Source organism: Acipenser ruthenus, chromosome 4, assembly GCF_902713425.1.
Source record: "Acipenser ruthenus chromosome 4, fAciRut3.2 maternal haplotype, whole genome shotgun sequence".
Lineage (NCBI taxonomy): Eukaryota > Metazoa > Chordata > Actinopteri > Acipenseriformes > Acipenseridae > Acipenser > Acipenser ruthenus.
Genome location: NC_081192.1, coordinates 12,792,480 through 12,809,476, shown reverse-complemented (window position 1 = coordinate 12,809,476; position 16,997 = coordinate 12,792,480). Strand labels below are relative to the sequence as shown.

The window sequence follows — 16,997 nt, the reverse complement described above, 5'->3', positions numbered from 1 at the left end:
TCTAATGAATGAATTATGATAATGAATGCATTAGATGAAGCCAGAGCGACATGTGCTGCAAGGTGGAGGAAATGGGGGATGGGGGTGGAGGGTGACTGCAGAATGCCAACATGACACCCATGTAAATAAAGAGTCAGTATTAAAACCATAAGAATAATCTATTTGTCTTCTGACTCGTATTATAGTAAAATTAGTTCAAATGTCCTTAAGCATTTCTATTTTAATTTGAATTTAAGTTAATTTGTCTGAACTTTTTTGGACTTTTGACGAACTATGATCAAACAGTAAAGTACATAATTAGTCCATGGACAATCCCAAGCTACATCAATGGTCAGCCATGGAAAATCCATTTTCTGGTGGTGAATATATATACTATAGACAATTGATGCATTAAAAACTTGAAAAATGCATTTAACCTGCTGTATTTGATTATATAATTACAGAGCAGGTTGACCATGGGTATCAGTGGATGACCTTGCTTGACCTTCCTTCTGGAATAATGTCATCATTTTGTTAAAAAAAAAAAAAAAAAAAAAAAAGCCTTGCAGATTAAATGGTTAATAAATTGTTCATATTATGCATTTCAATGTAAGAAACAAGCCAGTCTCCTTTTCCACCCAGGAACTCGAGAGAGGATGTCAGCGAGCTACTGACCTCTGGAAGACAAACACCAGTCCTGCTGGTGGTCCGCCTTTGAGCTCACTGGGCGCCTGGCCAGCAGGGTTTGCTGCAGCATGGTGAGGAGAAACAGTCCCTGACGGTTTTTTTCCCCTAACCCACAGAAGCACCAGAGCCAATGTGACCCTCCCTTCAGAGACCCCAGCAAAGACCGGCCTACTTCACACAACCAGGACATAAGCCTATGCTGTGTGAGTCACCCTGCGCACCACGTGGCTGCGCTTCTGCCAGGTGAGCCACTCAGGAACCCCCTGAAAGAAACAATGTTTTTGATCATTTTTCAAGCAAACCAAACTGCAATCTCTACTATATTGCTAGTCCAAACAAAATTGGCTTGAGTTAAGTATATTGAAACTACTTTATATAACACCAAATAAAATGTTTCGCATAATTTCTGGTAATTTTTTTTTAACAATCTATGGTTTATGTTACATTTCGTTTATGTGTTTAATAAGGATAAAATAGTCAACTGTATTGTATGTAATACTGTATGTATGACACTATTTTTACTGACAAAATAAAATAAACAGTTTCATTCATACCAGAGTCTGGTGATAAAATATATGAACAATATATGAAAAGAAATGTTATTGACTATTGCTGTTATTGTGTGCAGAGTGTTGTGTGTTGGGCTGTGGGGGGTAGCTGCTTTAATTACTATGTGTGCTCCTCTTCTCTCTGTGTCACATGGGAGGGCAGGGCTAGCTCTACTCTATTTCCCTTGCAAATGTAGTTTTCAGTACCTTTACAGTCAAAACAAGAGAGTGTTGAGATGGGATGGGATGTATTCATGGATCTCTTTCACAGCACAGTATACTTTCTCCTATGTGAAACACTAGTTGTCTTTATAGGTAAGAATATTATTATTATTATTATTATTATTATTATTATTATTATTATTATTATTATTATTATTATTATTATACCTAAAGTACATTAAGTAATTTACTTAATTAATATTGGACAAGGTTGATTCACTATCCATTTACCATAAAGAATCACAAGGCAATGAGTCTTTCGGAAAATGTATGTGAGCACATATAGTGTAACTACTTCTTTATAAATGACACACAGTATTATCAGTTTATGCAGTTAAAAAAAACCACAACTTTCTCCATCTTTCTTGAAAAAATAATATATTCTTACTTTTATGAAACAACCCACATTTGTAACACTCTTAATACCGTAGCTCGTGTTGTTAGCTGCAACAAGTTGATTATACATGCTGTTAAAAAGGATGAATAACAAAACACAGGTGTATTGTTTTATTTTGCCAACAACCAGTCTGTCTGTTTTGAGTGTAAACACTGTAGCGTAGTCAGGTTTTACTCGAGGCAAGTGAAGTGCTTGAGTATCCCTAGTTTTGTGTAGTCTGCTGCTGATGGGATTAATGTTCCAAAGACATTCATGTTTTCTTAGCATTACAGTGTTATATAAAAGTTTACTTACTTTGTCAGCCTTCAAACACTTGATCATAGAATCTTACTACAGTAGGTTATAAAACATTTCAACAAGACTGTCTGTGCTACTGTGTGTTTTAGGACCTGTGGTAGTAAAATGAATTGACAAACGTTTAGACTAGAAGTGTTTCTCAGTGTCTTCAGACTATTGATATTTTGGACTCATATTCCACATGTATGTCGCGTACGAGTGTTTAAGTGTTGGAATTGTACTGATATTGATATTAAAGTGCAGACTTGTATTTCTAATCCATTTCTTTATTCCGGTGGGTTGTTTTCAACCCAGACCACAACATCAGAGAGCTCTGAAAACCAGCCAGCAACATTGGGATTTATCAATAGAAATAAATAGTGTATTTTTTTTTTTTTTGCAGTTGCATGAACATTACTTGTTAGATTATTATTAATTCCCTTTCCTCTTTACCTAGGCACAAGCTCTGCATTTATAAAAGTGCCTTTGTCTGTCATCCATGGAATTAAAGGGGAGCCTCTTGTCCTACTGGTGGAATATACCTTCCCCACTGAAGGTCAAAATATCCAGGGTAACTGGCAGATGAGGAGAGCGAACAATACCATGCATCTGGTAACATTCAGAGACAGCTTGCCCATTCATGACATGGCCATGGAATCTATAAACAAATTTTCCCTTCACCCTCCTAATGCATCTCTGTTGATCAATAAACTGGAAGACAGTGATGATGGTGAATACACAATACAAGTCAATGTAAAATATAAAGGCTCAATCAAGACACAGAACAAAACAATCCGGGTTACTGTTAACGGTGAGTAGCTGAAAAGGACTATTATACTGGGTGGAAATTCTTTGTTATCCAAATCTGATAATATAGGCATTATAAAAAAAATATAATTATTGAAGCAAGGAATGGGGTAAAAGCATTACAAACTATTCATGTCAAATAATTCCTTGTTTTTGCCTTGTTATGGCAATATGTTTACTACATCTGTATATGTCATACAAATATAAAACTTTATCTGTAGCTTAATTTCTAGTCCTAAACTATATATTGTAGTGCACAAATGTGTAAATTACAACCTAGTAGGAAACTAAAGATTAAGACCATTTACAGTTCAGAAAGTAATGACCTGGTCGTCCTTTCCACCCAACCTGCATTAAAATGTTGCCAGTATTATATTATATTATATAATCATTTGAAAAAGGAAAACATGTGTGTACCAAAATGAGCAAAGTCCAAAAGGAAAAGGTAATGTAGGCACATAAAAATGTGAATAATTGATTTAAAAAATCAGTACACTTTGGACTACAAGTCCTTCTTCCGCTGGATGGAAACAATATTGGCACAATTTTAATGCAGGTTGGTTTGAAAGAGAGACTAAATCATTCAAGTACATTATAAACTTCTGTTTGTTCTACAGTTCCTGTTTCAAAACCAGCTGTCCACATGGAGCCAGCCTCTGCAGCAGTGGAAGATGTAGATAATGTGACAATGACCTGCTCTGTTGAATATGGCACAAGGGTAGTGTACCAGTGGCTACTCGGAGGAAGCCTTGTTCCAGCAAACCCTCGCTATACCTTTTCTGTAGACCACAGAAAACTTGTTATTTCCCTGGCGAAGAAAGGAGACATTGGCAAATACATCTGTGTGGCGAGCAATCTAGTCAGCAAAATGTGGAGTGAACCTACTCAGCTAAATGTTTTCTGTAAGTATTCTGCAAGAACATTGATTCTAACATTATTCAGTTTTATGCTCCATTAACTGCATGTACTGTGGTACTCTGTAGATGAAAACATCATTTTGCATGCAGCGTGAGAGCTCAATGGCACAGCATGCCGGGTACCTGCAGCACAGCATGCTGGGTACCTGCAGCACAGCAGTCAGAACACACAGAGAGCTTTAACAAGTAAAGGCAAGTTTTTCAATGGCAGCTCAAGACTGAAATATACACATACAATAGCATTGTATCTAACTTGTAATGAATTCAGTTGGTACCTGCAGAATTATAACAGTATATATATATATATATATATATATATATATATATATATATATATATATATATATATATTTTTTTTTAATTAAATAAACACAATAGAAACATAAAAAGGAATGAATATAATAGGCAGACATATATTAAATTATTACTCATACTGCACACAGTATCAGTAATTCTGCTTTTGTATCAAACAAAACTATCCACAGAGCAACATCTTTGACAATGGACCTTTCAGCTGTGGTTTGAAAGCAAACCAAGTTATTTGCATATAGCATTTCCTTAAATGAAAGCTCTTTTTTGTGCCGAAATCCAGTGATATCACTGGTAATAAATATACACTCTAGAACAACAGCATCAGTATGTCACTCCGCAAAATTTTTATATAACAGATCCTTTTGAAACCAACATTAAATTGTGTTTTAAAGTGAGGTAAACAGCAGAACTAGCTCACCCTGGTCGATTTTTAAAAAGCAGCATGGAATGGCACACTGTATATATCATTTTTATGGAAAGCTTCCTGCGCAAAGTGTTTTTGGAAAAGCCACATTTTCAGAAAGGAATGAAACAATTTTAACAAGATGAAAATAGCAAGAAACGACTTGAACAGTAATTTGAAGACCCATTCCTACATTGAAGGTTTTATAGTAATAATTATAGTTTTCTACTCTCAAAATGTACCTTTGCACTTGCTTCAAAACATACATAAATTTAACTGGCTTTTTAGTGAATGGATATTAATAAATAATTTAATTTTAGAACTTTAAACACTGGATCATAAATCATAATCACACTAATAAAAAGTGTGTCTGTTGGACTAAGAAAAGGTTTGAATTAGGGGTAAAAAAAAGTGGGTGTGCCTTTTAATGGCTGTATCCAAAACGTTTTTGAATTTGAAAAACAAAAGCAGCAACTCCATTAAATAGCATGGGTACCCTCCACACATGTTTAGCACTAATTTTCTTAAAATGTTATTCCAAATAAATTAAACTGTCTCACGTGTTGTTGTACTGAGCTCTAAGTATATTTTAAAAGTGTTTTCATAAAGCAAACTAACAACAACAAAACTACATTTATTTTTACATTTAGGTTTGTAATGTAGTTCTGCCAGAGGCAAACCACCAAGACAAATTAGTTATGTGAACAGGTAGTGCTACTCCTCATTCTTAGTAAAATATTAATGAGTCTTTTGTAGCAATTTCAATTGGAATATGTTCCCTGTGCACCATATGCTGCTGCTGCTGCTATTAGGGAACCAGCTTTGATAACTGGTCACCCCCTATGAGTAATCACCATCTGCTTGGAAAAGTGACTATTGAAGTACTGTTCATTTGCCACTGTTGCATGACAACAGAATAAAATGCACAGGGGTCTGCCACTTTAAATGTTATCTGGCAAATGCATATGTGGTATAGGTCTGACTGGATAAAATGAGCAGCATCTTTTTTTAAATTTATTTTTCAGACAAAAAAAAAAATAGCTTCTTAGTTCCGGGTGTACTGTTAAAAAAACAAAACATGTCCTGTCGATGAAGTTTTACTTCAGTGCTTTTTCAATATTTGTCTTAGAGGTTGGTCTATCCTAAAAAAAAAATAATAATGATGGGGCAGTTACATAATAAATGAATTAAGAAGCTGAAATGAAAGGGTATCTTGGAAAAATTGTATTTTAACACAAAATAGCAAAACTACTTTTAACATTCAATTCAGCTTATGTTTTATAAATATAAGACTATTGTTGCACTTGCTTTCTGTCTGTATATATGAAGCAAGAGTAGATAAAAATAACTACTGTTTTTTGTTTGTTTTTTACACTTCTGTTTGCTTTATGATGTTGACATTCATGCTGGTTCAGGGTGCTGTTGGTCCAATATTGAGTTATTCAGATCATGTGACCGATACTGTCCATTCATGGGATATTATTCTTATCTCAGTACATCATTGTAGCCCATATTCTATAAAGAAAATATTGAAAGCAAAGAATTAGTGATGATCAGTTTATCCAACATTTGAAACACACAGCGTAGGGTTAGAGAATGTATATTTTTCTTTTCAGAATACTATTGCGCTCAGCATTGAGAATCTAGCCCTTGATGTCTGTTACTATTTGTAGATCACTGAGATCGACTTAATAATAGTGATTATAGGATCCCAATCAAAAAGCTTGAAGTCTGTTGTCATGAATAAAAGAAAGTGTGTTAAAGACTCTTTTGATTGATTACATAAGTTCACACTATCTTTTCAATGGTATTAGACAAGATTAAAAGTTTATATTCGGTTTACAGATAACTTTTACTTAAAACAGTTTTGCGAATAGGTCTGATTAGGTACTGGATTTAATATTACATAGCATGATTTTATGTTGTAACCAATTCTGTTTACTGACTATTTCAAATTACTGAATTATAGTGACAATTATTTTTTAATGTCACCTGTTTTAGATGGACCTTACCACCTGAAGGTGAATTCGGATACAGGACTGCAAACTCGTCAGGTTTTTACAGTTAATGCAGGAGAGACCGTCTTGTTCCACTGCTCAGCAGATTCAAATCCACCGAACACCTATGCCTGGATTCATAAAGTGAACAATATGACAAAGGAAATCATGACCGGGCCACATTTTGTAGTAAATTCAGGTGAAATTACTCTGACAAATGAGTACATGTGCTGTGCCTACAACAACGTCACAAAGAAACAGGATGAAACTCAGTTCACAGTCATAGTAGCCAACTTAGGTAATGGTAAGTCTGCTTTAAGAGCTTTATAATGCATTATTAATACAGTAAAAAAAAAATACTATATATATATATATATATATATATATATATATATATATATATATATATATATAAAAGTTTGAGAAAAAAGGAAAACTGCTGTGTACCAAAATGATCAGACTTGTAGTCCGAAACGTCCTGATAATTGATTTGTAATCAATTATTCTACCTTTTTAAGTACCTGAAATATCCTTTTCTTTTTTCTTATTGATTATATATATATATATATATATATATATATATATATATATATATATATATATATATATATATATATATATATATATATATCCCTTAAGAACAGCTTTTCCTTATAAAAGTATACTGCACCTGTATAATTGTATTAAGCCTGTAATTAAACTAGCTTGCTTTACACCTATTGCACAGTGCACTAGTGTTTTTAAACATGAGCCTGAGGTCATTATTGCTGTTCTATTCTAGGTTGCCATGGATCAAAATGCTACATTGAAAAAAAGATAACCTTGTTATAGTCATGTACACATGTAGGTTACGTGCCAATCTATTCTTGTAATGAATGTGGAAGGCCACCCAAAAAAACAAATTGTCATTCAGTGCACGTTTCAAATATTTAGTACACGTTCTAATTTGAATGACGACACGATTTCATTTGGACCAATCACAACACCTAATCATGCCAACGTAGTCGCTTTTAATGAATTTCTATTCACAGTGTAATTACAAGAGTAGCCAATCACCTTGGGGATAACATCTATTCAGACATCTATTCAGCGATTTTCTTCTACTGTGCAAATATGGATTTGCTGAGTGCTGCTGATTGATGGTTACCAGATGTCTCAGGAAAACTGATTGTCCCAGTTTTCAGCGCTGATTTTTTGTCCTAGTCAGAAACATTAAAATTGTAAAATTCCGGGTTTTACTCACATTTTTTAAAAGTACCGTACATTTAACCAAACAATGACGAGAACTTGGAAACGATGACGTTAAGACCAATAACAGAATCATTTAAGGAGACGTTTTTAAAAAGAGTAAGAAAATGAAAATACAAGGAAAAAACACTTATAAAAGTCTCAAGGTATTGTTTACGTTCAGAGGGAGAACCAAGAGTAGAGTGGCTCAAAGATGCACCTAGCAATTCTGCCTCAAGAGATTCCTAAAAAAGACTTGTACAAACACGTTTGGAATTACATCTTGTCAGTAATAAAGAAACATAGCTTTGAACAATGTCTTTATTTTAATATTTCTTCTCTGTTTTACTGTACTAGCTGTGTAGCGAGAGCGATCATGGCAGTGGCAGAATATATAAAATAACTTATGGGTCAACATTATTGTCACACAGTGATACATGTCTCTCGTTTCGTTTTTGGCTGTGCTACTCGTGTATTACTGCCCAAAACCAACTGTGATAATTCTGACCCATACATCATTCTATTCTGTAGAGAATTACAGAATTAACAACCTGTGCAGTAACCAATTATATTGTTTGTTTTATTTTCCCATGTTCTGGTACATTTACTGGTAAGCAGATATGATAAGGAATATTTTTTATGTAAGAAATTTAGTGTAGCCTTTTTTGGTTTAATTAGTCTGTAATTAAAAAAGGCTTTTGTACCGAATTTACATTTTCTGCAGCTGAGTATTTGTCACAGTCGCCAGCATGATGTGTTTAAATATCTATTGTTAAGTAAACAGGAGACAGCAGGTGCCTTTTATTGACAGTGTTTTATTGTAATGAGACCAGATGAAATCACCATGGTAACAGCTGTCGTGACAAATACCCTTTAATTGGGCCTTTCACAGTGGAAGAATATGAAAGCCTTAAAAAAACGATACAGTTTCAATGGTCGCTACTATTATAAAGATTAGGAAAGGGTAAACATTCGGATGTAATATATAGCCAATTTTCTCATATACCAATTAACTAATTATTTTGGGGATATAAAGGTCAGCTTTGCATAGATTTTATTACACACTATGGGTTCTTTTTCTTACTATTATTATTATTATTATTATTATTATTATTATTATTATTATTATTATTATTATTATTAGTCGTAGTAGTCGTAGTAGAAGTTCTAGAAGTAGTAGGTTAGGGACTTCTATCTTAGATGATAGTGTCCCATCTCTTTCAGTTTTCTTTAGATATACTCTTTAGTTATTGCATGTATTATGTACTTTAACTGTTTGGCCATGAAACTGCAGTTATATCAGACATAAATAAAACAAGGAAGACAGGTACTTAAAACCAATAACCTCTAACTTTAATGCAGTCGCATAGATCTGCAAGCAACCACTTCAAATTGTTCAAGGATTGAGAAGATCCTGTTTTACAAGATTGGATTTGGCAAGTCAAATGTGTGCCTAAGCATATAAAAAATAAATAAATAAAGGTCCTATTCCCAAAGCCAATAGCAGTGACAGACACAATTGTAGTTGCCGCATTGTATTGAATTGGACAGATTAGTAAAATGTACAGTAGGGAAGAAAAACGCTCAGGTTTGACTAAAGAATCAGTCATCACAAATGAATTCCTATGCGATGATTACTTTAAAAAAAATATACTGCCCAAAGTATCAGCCTTTCAAATTATGTATATGAAAATATCCTTAATATTAAAACATTTAGTTTGGTGACAGTTAAGTGATGTTGTAATGCTTATTATTTTACTTCTTGAGAACATTATTCTTTATATTTTCTTATTAAAAGAAAAAAAAAGTAAAAAGAATGAAACAGCCATAACCTCTATGTTGTACATTGGATTAACGGATCAATGTCAATAGTATTTACTATACAGTAGGTTATTTTTGGCTATGTAAATGGTCCCACAATATGAGTCCTGCTCAGGTATTGTAAGTTATTATCTGTTCCAAAACAGCAAACAAACATCATTTCAGATTAATTCTGAGAGTATATAACCAGAACCAAATTACAATGGACAGACACACTAATAGTTAAAGAGTCAGATCTAAGACTCACAAGTAGCTCATGAGAACTTTCTCTGTACTCTGTGAGCAATGGAATTTCCCTTTGTCTTCTACAGAGAACATCATTGTTTTATTGAACGTTAACAATATTGCTCATTGCAGATTTTACCATACTGACAAGCTGTTATCTTTTATTATTGAAACTAAATGGAATGCATGACAACGTAGTGCAGGAAGTGCATACAAAAATAACTAAAGAATGTTATCTTTTTATTTACAGGAAAAGAAAAACTGGCCCAGAAAGCAAGCTCAGTGTCACCTTTAGCAGTCATAACGACGATTTCAGTAATAACAATTGTGTTCATGCTTTTTGTCTTTCTATGGCTGAGGTGCCATCCAAAAAAAGGTAGGAAAGCAAGGAACACAGCTATAATGGTAAAATGGTATACTTTGAAAACCAGTCTGTTTTCAGAGGTTTGCAAAGGTCTCTTGGGGGTAGAATACATCTAAATCTGTGCTGCCTTAGCTAAGTTGGGCTAAATGTTGGTATTAAAACAAAAATTCACAATGTCACCCAATTGCTTGGTATTAAAACAACAATTCAAGGAGCCGGAGAAAAGGGATTTGGGGGCTTCTCTAATGCAGAGCCTTGTAAAGGGCGTGTCATTTTAATGTGTTATAAAGAACATATTCATTCAAGCGTTGTAGAACCTGCATCAGGTAACGCCTCAAAGGCACTCTTATACAGTGACTTGAGAATTCACGTAAAAAAAAACAACACATCAATTAAATATAAAATAGGCATTATATCATACCGAAGTACATCAAACACAGTAGACGATACAAGTAACACAAAGTTACAGTAACACTGAAATCAAATTTCAATTACAGTACAATGAAAAGTACTATACATTTAAAAGTAGGCCTACTGTTTTAAAACCACAAAAGCAAGTGTCCTCAACATCAGGGTATTAAGCAAATTGGAAACACTCATGACTTATTCCCACAGATTTGCTATTCATAGCCCTGTATTATTGACTAATATCTTCCAAGCTCGAATAATGAATAAGAACATATCCGTGTTATTTACTTTTTCCTTATTGAATGGGGGATAAGGAAAAATGAATAATGAAACAGCTTTATAGTCGTTAACTTCAGTTCCTTCCCAAAAGGTGAAAACATCCCTGTGGTATATCTCTCCTCCCATTTTGTGGCACCTTACATTTCAGGAATTGATTGATTAGATGCTGCATAAGAGAATTTTCATAGCTTCTTAGTTTTAGACTAAATCCACCTCTTAGTCTGGGTTGGCTTGTCTTAGTATTAAATTAGTATTGATTTAGGAATTATAACAATAATAGGACAAGCAGGACAGGTGGGATATGGCCTGTTGCTAGTGGGAGCACCCTAAGAAGTTTATAATGAGGTATCTTTTAATGTAGCATTTCTATTAATTGACCCAAACAAATGTGCATCTGTATGCTGATGATTCGGTTACTTGCTGCTTCTGATGTGTAAGATAGAACAGAAAAAAAATATATATTATAAAATGTAATCTCATTTTTTTCTTTTCCAGTGATAAAGCAAATGTACACCAGGTAAGTCAACCATGATATTATTATTGTATGTCGATTTAAAATCAAATATTTCTGTCTTAATATCGTGATAACATTATTAATAAATATATATTTTGTATCTTACAGGCCTTTAATGGAACAAAAAAGGCCACACCTCTCAGGTAATTTTTTCACAGTGTGTTTTACCTAACAACTGTTCTTGGTAATCATCACTGCCTGCTACTTTAGCAACACTATGTACATAAAGCAAGTTAATGGCACCAGTTGCTGCTCTACCCATACAGTTAATTGCAGGATCTCATTCAGCACATGTCTATTTGTTTGACAGAGCGTGATACGTTATCAGCAACTCGTCTGCTGGTATATTTCCCATAATATAATTGTTTATGCATCACTGCTGTTACCTTTGTTACAGCCATGTCACTTTTTCAGTGACATACACACCACTTTCATTTTCTGGTTATTACCAGTTTATGTTTTGGGGATAATCATCTAACATTGGCTGTGTTTACAACAAAAATAGTAGTTACACACTATGATTGTAGTGCTACTAGTCCTGAAAATTATTCACCTGACCCTGTCCTTTTTTTATGATGACATGGTGTGAACGTGTGGGTTGCAGTGCGCAGTGAAAGGGTGATGCAGGTGCTTCAGACAACGACAAAACACAAAGTTCACGGTTCAAGTTCTTTTTATTTTCTGTTTCCACTCTCCTTGACCATATAAATAATAAATGCTGGCTCTACCCAACTATGGGTATTGCCAGTGTATAAACCAAGGGGTTGCAGTCCCGAAATAATAATACACAAAACACAAGACACACAACATAGTTACAGACACGTCTCCGGACAGTGCGTGCTCCAGGTGCAGGTGCAGTGCTTGATCCAGGGCTGCTTGCTGGTGTACAGGTGCAGTGAAGTCCGGGCTTATGGCTGGCTTGAAGCGGCAGCTCCCGGATATGTATAATAGCCATCTGGCAAAAACAATGATACACAGTTATTTGCAACAAACAATTCACTCACTATTTTCTCCGTCCTTGTTTCCTTCTATTAACCACAACAAAGGAACTGATTACGATGTCACGTCACCCTAAAGTACCCTCAGCCTCGCCCCCTCCTATAGCTAGTTCAACCAAATCTCCTCTAATTCATGACTGAAACTTCACTCACCGTACTAGGGCGATGACTGCTGGTACCGTAACGCCATCCCCTTCCTGAATGGCCGGTTTCTGACTGCCCCTGGAATGAACTGCCCAACCATTCAGTACAAGGCACGCAGTTCCTGTTGTACAGTGCTCTCAGGTTGATTCGGATTCATTTGCTCTCTGTCTGTCATACATGGGTTTACAACAAATATCTGATTTTTTTGATTTTGGGTGTCATTCATAAAAAGAACCATGCTTAGAATTAAACGTGTATTGTATAAAAAGCATGTTTACAACAACTTTGTAAGATGTTAGAATGATATTACAGAAACATTGTCTCCAGGGATGTTTCTGATTTATTTGTTAAATCTTTACGGTACTAATACGTTTAGTTTTGTAACTATCTTCTGTACATATATTTCACGCGGTTATCCCTCATCAGCAATCTGATCATCAGAATCAATAGCTTCATTGTAATATGAAAAACCTTGATCCAATTTTCACAGCTTGAAGTTAAAACAAATTATGTCTGGTAAATCATATACGATTCCTAACTCCAAATCAAAGAGAGGTTATAACTGCTATAATTACTAAAAAAAGAAATGTCTGTCTGTGACCTCACTCTAGGGGTGTCACAATATATACAGTATATGATTCAGTATGTCATTTAAAGACAGTAGTATTACACCACAACCTCACACTAGCAATAACATCTCATTTGTTAGCCATAGTTAACAGAGGACAAAGCAGAAGTATGTACATCTATTGAAATTGGCCAGTTACTTTGTCCTAAGTATTTCATAAGTCATCCTGCAACATAACTACAGAACAGGGCTAAACTGCATTTATTTACTTTAACAAATGTTCATCAAGAAATCTTTTTTTTTTTGAAGGGGGGGGGGGGGGTTAAGGGGTTAAGGTCATTAAGGTTGTTCTTGAATAAAACATAAAATGAGATCAGTAAAATACTAATGTTTTTTTTTTTATGTAAAAAGAGAATAACATTTTAGTTATAAAACTTCCCAGAAGAACAATATAGACGTCTTACACTGAGGCATTTTCTCTTGTTACAGGACATGAAGATGCAACAGATGACTTTGGGATTTATGAGTTTATTGCTATACCTGGAACCTCCGAGCCTACTCGGGTATTTAACTTCTATTTATTTAAAAAAAAAAAAAAATTAACAAGATACAAATGAATAGCATTCTTGTGAAGTTATTTTAACCTCAAGAAGACAATACTTTTTTGGCCTCTCAAAACTTTCAGTTTTTTTCTACATACAGTACAGTACATTTCACAAAATATGAGCTCTTTCGACAGTTCTAGATGAATCCTTGTGCTAAAAGTTGTTTTTTGTTTTGTTTTTAGGTGTCAAACAGATCTCTATCAGACCTAGATTCAGTTCATGGCCCAAATTCACATACCACTATTTATGAAGTTATAAGACACGTTCCAGAAGCATCATCAACAGCGCCTGTGAAGTAACACCTGTTACCTTATTTAACTTGAGCTGCTAAAATCCAAGGGTTTTAGTGAGCAAGGCCTATTTTCAGCTCAGCCGTTATTTGTAAAGATTGTTTTCTCGTAGGTATTCTGAGTATTGCTTGAGAGACTGGCCAGTACGTTATTTCCAATTCTTCAGCAGTTTCCAAAAGCAGAATGGTTGGTTTGCTGTTTTTTTTGTTTTTTTTTTAAGGACAAAGTTGGATCTACAACCCAATCTCCATTACCTTGACGTTAATCTTTTCTGTTAAATGTTTAAGGGCCAGAAGTCAATGACAATGCTTTTCCTGTTATAGCACATGTTTTTTTAATACAAGAACCCAGGTTATACAAAGGTTTAAGACTGTAAAGTTCTTCAGTACTTACATGTATTGTTATTCTGTTAAACTGCAAAAGCAGTGCAAGTGTAAATTATGCAAACCATGGATAATTATATTCTAACCTGCAGTGGCTAATTCATATTTAATATTATTTTAATACTATTTTTAAAACATTTTTCAATGCTTTTAGCCAAAAAAAGTGTTTTGGAGTTTTTTTGCATCTGTGGAATTTCTATTGTCGGTGTAAAAGCCAGTATGGTTCTGAGACAGGAATTACCATCAGAAGCATAATTGTCAAGTTAAATAAGGCATTAACAATGAATGAAGCTATCTGGTGATTTGCCATGTGGATGACAATTAAAAATGAATATGAATGTAGTTTTTGTTGGCTGAATATTGTCGTAAAAGACACAGCTAGTACCTATTTTTCCACAGACTTTTTTCCTAATGTATTTGTTTTGGTTTGATATATGGTAATGTTTTTAAGGAAACATTGTGTCTACAACTGTGCCAGGGCGAGCTATGCCTTTTGTTTAGGATTGGGGTGTATGATCAGAATTTATTCTTGGTCTGTTATTTATATATTCTGTCTATAATTGTTAAAATTGCCATTGGCTAAGACATAACCCCCCCCCCCCCCAAAAAAAACAACCAAAAACAAACAAAAAAAACTATTTAAATGTTTATTTCAGTTGTTTAACTTTTGTATTGTTATTTCAATTGATAGTTTATGTAAACAACTGTAAGTCATTTTGTAAATTTTCTATTTGGATAAAAATGCAAAATATATGTTTATACATATTAACTAACTTGTATTTAATGACTTGAGAAATAAATCTAAGTAAGTTTTATTGATATGTGAACAAGTATGTAAAAAATGGTTAATGATTGTTCCCCATCAAACCTGTTCCCGTCCCTCTGAACCTGTGCTGGAGCGAGCAGGTAGGACAGATGAACCAATCAAAATGCTTAACTTCACAGAGAAGTCAGGAACCAGTTAAATGTTTGTGATTGAACAGGTTGGATTGAAGCCGCTGATGTTGTGAATTCAGAAAACATAAGCCCCTTTAACACTGGCACTCCTACCCAGGTCCTCACCCGAATTCTGGCTACCCGGGGTCACAATCCTGCATAGTGTGAAAACACGAGCTACCTCAGGATGTGGGTCGACAATCTTTGACCCGGGTTGAGCGATGACGGCCGTTCATAAGCCGACGAAATTTTAAACAGCCACGTCTGCGTGAAGGTTTCTGTTTATTCTGTTTAGCCATATTTTTGTTGCTTAATACACAACATGAGCCAGAGCAGGGATGAAGAAACATTTGCTCTAATCAACATTTGCGCCGACGGTTCAATACAGAGAAGCCTGGATGGAAGCGTCAGTAACAAGCTGCTTCTGGGGCATTGATGCGTGCATTGTGTACTTGTGTCTGTCACCCAGGTCATCCTTGCTTTATCAAAAGCAGTGTGAAATGACGTAGCCCACCCACGTGACACCCGGGTAGAGTATGCCAGTGTGAAAGGGGCTTGAGAAGACCCGAAGCATAACCGATGTGAAACAAAAATAACTGGCCAAAACTGATTTATGACCATATGTTAATAAAAATATAAAAACAATCACAATTATTTTGAAAAATATAGTGCAGGAATACGTACAACAAATCAGGAAACTAGGGAAAGTAATGCATTGTGTTTTAAACCCTACAGCCTGTTCAATAACACTTTAATGTAGGAACTGCTACCAGTGATACCAGTGTGATTTTGTAAAAATAATAATACAGAACCTTTTATTTACAATTGTAAAACCGTACTTCTTGTCCAAAATGGGCTGGGACATAGATATGCACTATGGGTTTTGAGGTTAACAATTGATAAAAAAAAAAAAAAAAAGCCCAGCATGTGATAGGTGTAAACCACTGTTCCTTAAATGAAACATGGTGTAGCATGACACTGTTCTCTTTTGTATGAAGTCTGCTCTATAGATATTTTCTCGAGCTTGACTTTAGTTTTTAGTCCTGAACCGTGACAGATTTCACTTCCACATTTCTACAGAGCTTTGTTTACTATAAATATTTCATCTGACAATTTGCACACACTGGTGGTGTCAAATTACTGTCAGACAGTCAGGAGTTAACCCTTTATTAGTCCAGCTAGAACATAGTAGTGAGGACAACTAGCAGTTATAAGCAGTAGCAGCTTACAGTAATAAGACCTTGATAATTCAAATCTCAATACTCTGTTCACTTTAAACTGTACAAAACATATTACCATACCAGTAGCAGGTGTTGAAGGCATAGTTCTAGAAAGACAAGAGGTTCTAAAGAGTGTGGTGTAAAGCATAGAAAATGTAAACCACAATATATATATATATATATATATATATATATATATATATATTTTTTTTTTCTTTAAATTTATATTTGATTTTAAAGGATACCAACAATTGTAAAGTAGATATGGGTGCTACTGGACAATGAAAAGAGTTTTAGGCGTCATCGATTAATGCAACATCTAAATGGAAATTCCCTTTTTGAATAGTAAAATGACTCTTGTCTATTCAGTTCCTCCTGTTTATGTTTTTGGGACAGAAGGATGGGACTGCATGAGGCAATGGACTCCCTACTGGCCCTGCCTGTCCGTACTTAATATGCAATCGACTACA

The 16,997-nt window shown here is 34.6% G+C and overlaps 1 protein-coding gene across 2 annotated transcripts; it reads left to right on the top strand.

Moving 5' to 3' along the window:
- The first annotated feature begins 1,434 nt into the window (after window positions 1-1,434).
- Window positions 1,435-16,689, top strand: LOC117399670 (HEPACAM family member 2-like). 2 transcript variants are annotated; one of them, XM_034920596.2, is made up of 9 exons: window positions 1,435-1,529; window positions 2,567-2,920; window positions 3,534-3,818; window positions 6,550-6,843; window positions 10,069-10,194; window positions 11,365-11,386; window positions 11,492-11,526; window positions 13,583-13,656; window positions 13,881-16,689. In XM_034920596.2, exons 1-9 carry the CDS (start codon window positions 1,451-1,453, stop codon window positions 13,995-13,997), a joined length of 1,386 nt encoding a protein of 461 aa, XP_034776487.1. In that variant the 5' UTR covers window positions 1,435-1,450; the 3' UTR covers window positions 13,998-16,689. The 2 variants fall into 2 exon arrangements, with proteins under 2 accessions (XP_034776487.1, XP_034776486.1); XM_034920595.2 differs by having other exon boundaries at window positions 6,550-6,849.
- Window positions 16,690-16,997: the final 308 nt, after the last annotated feature.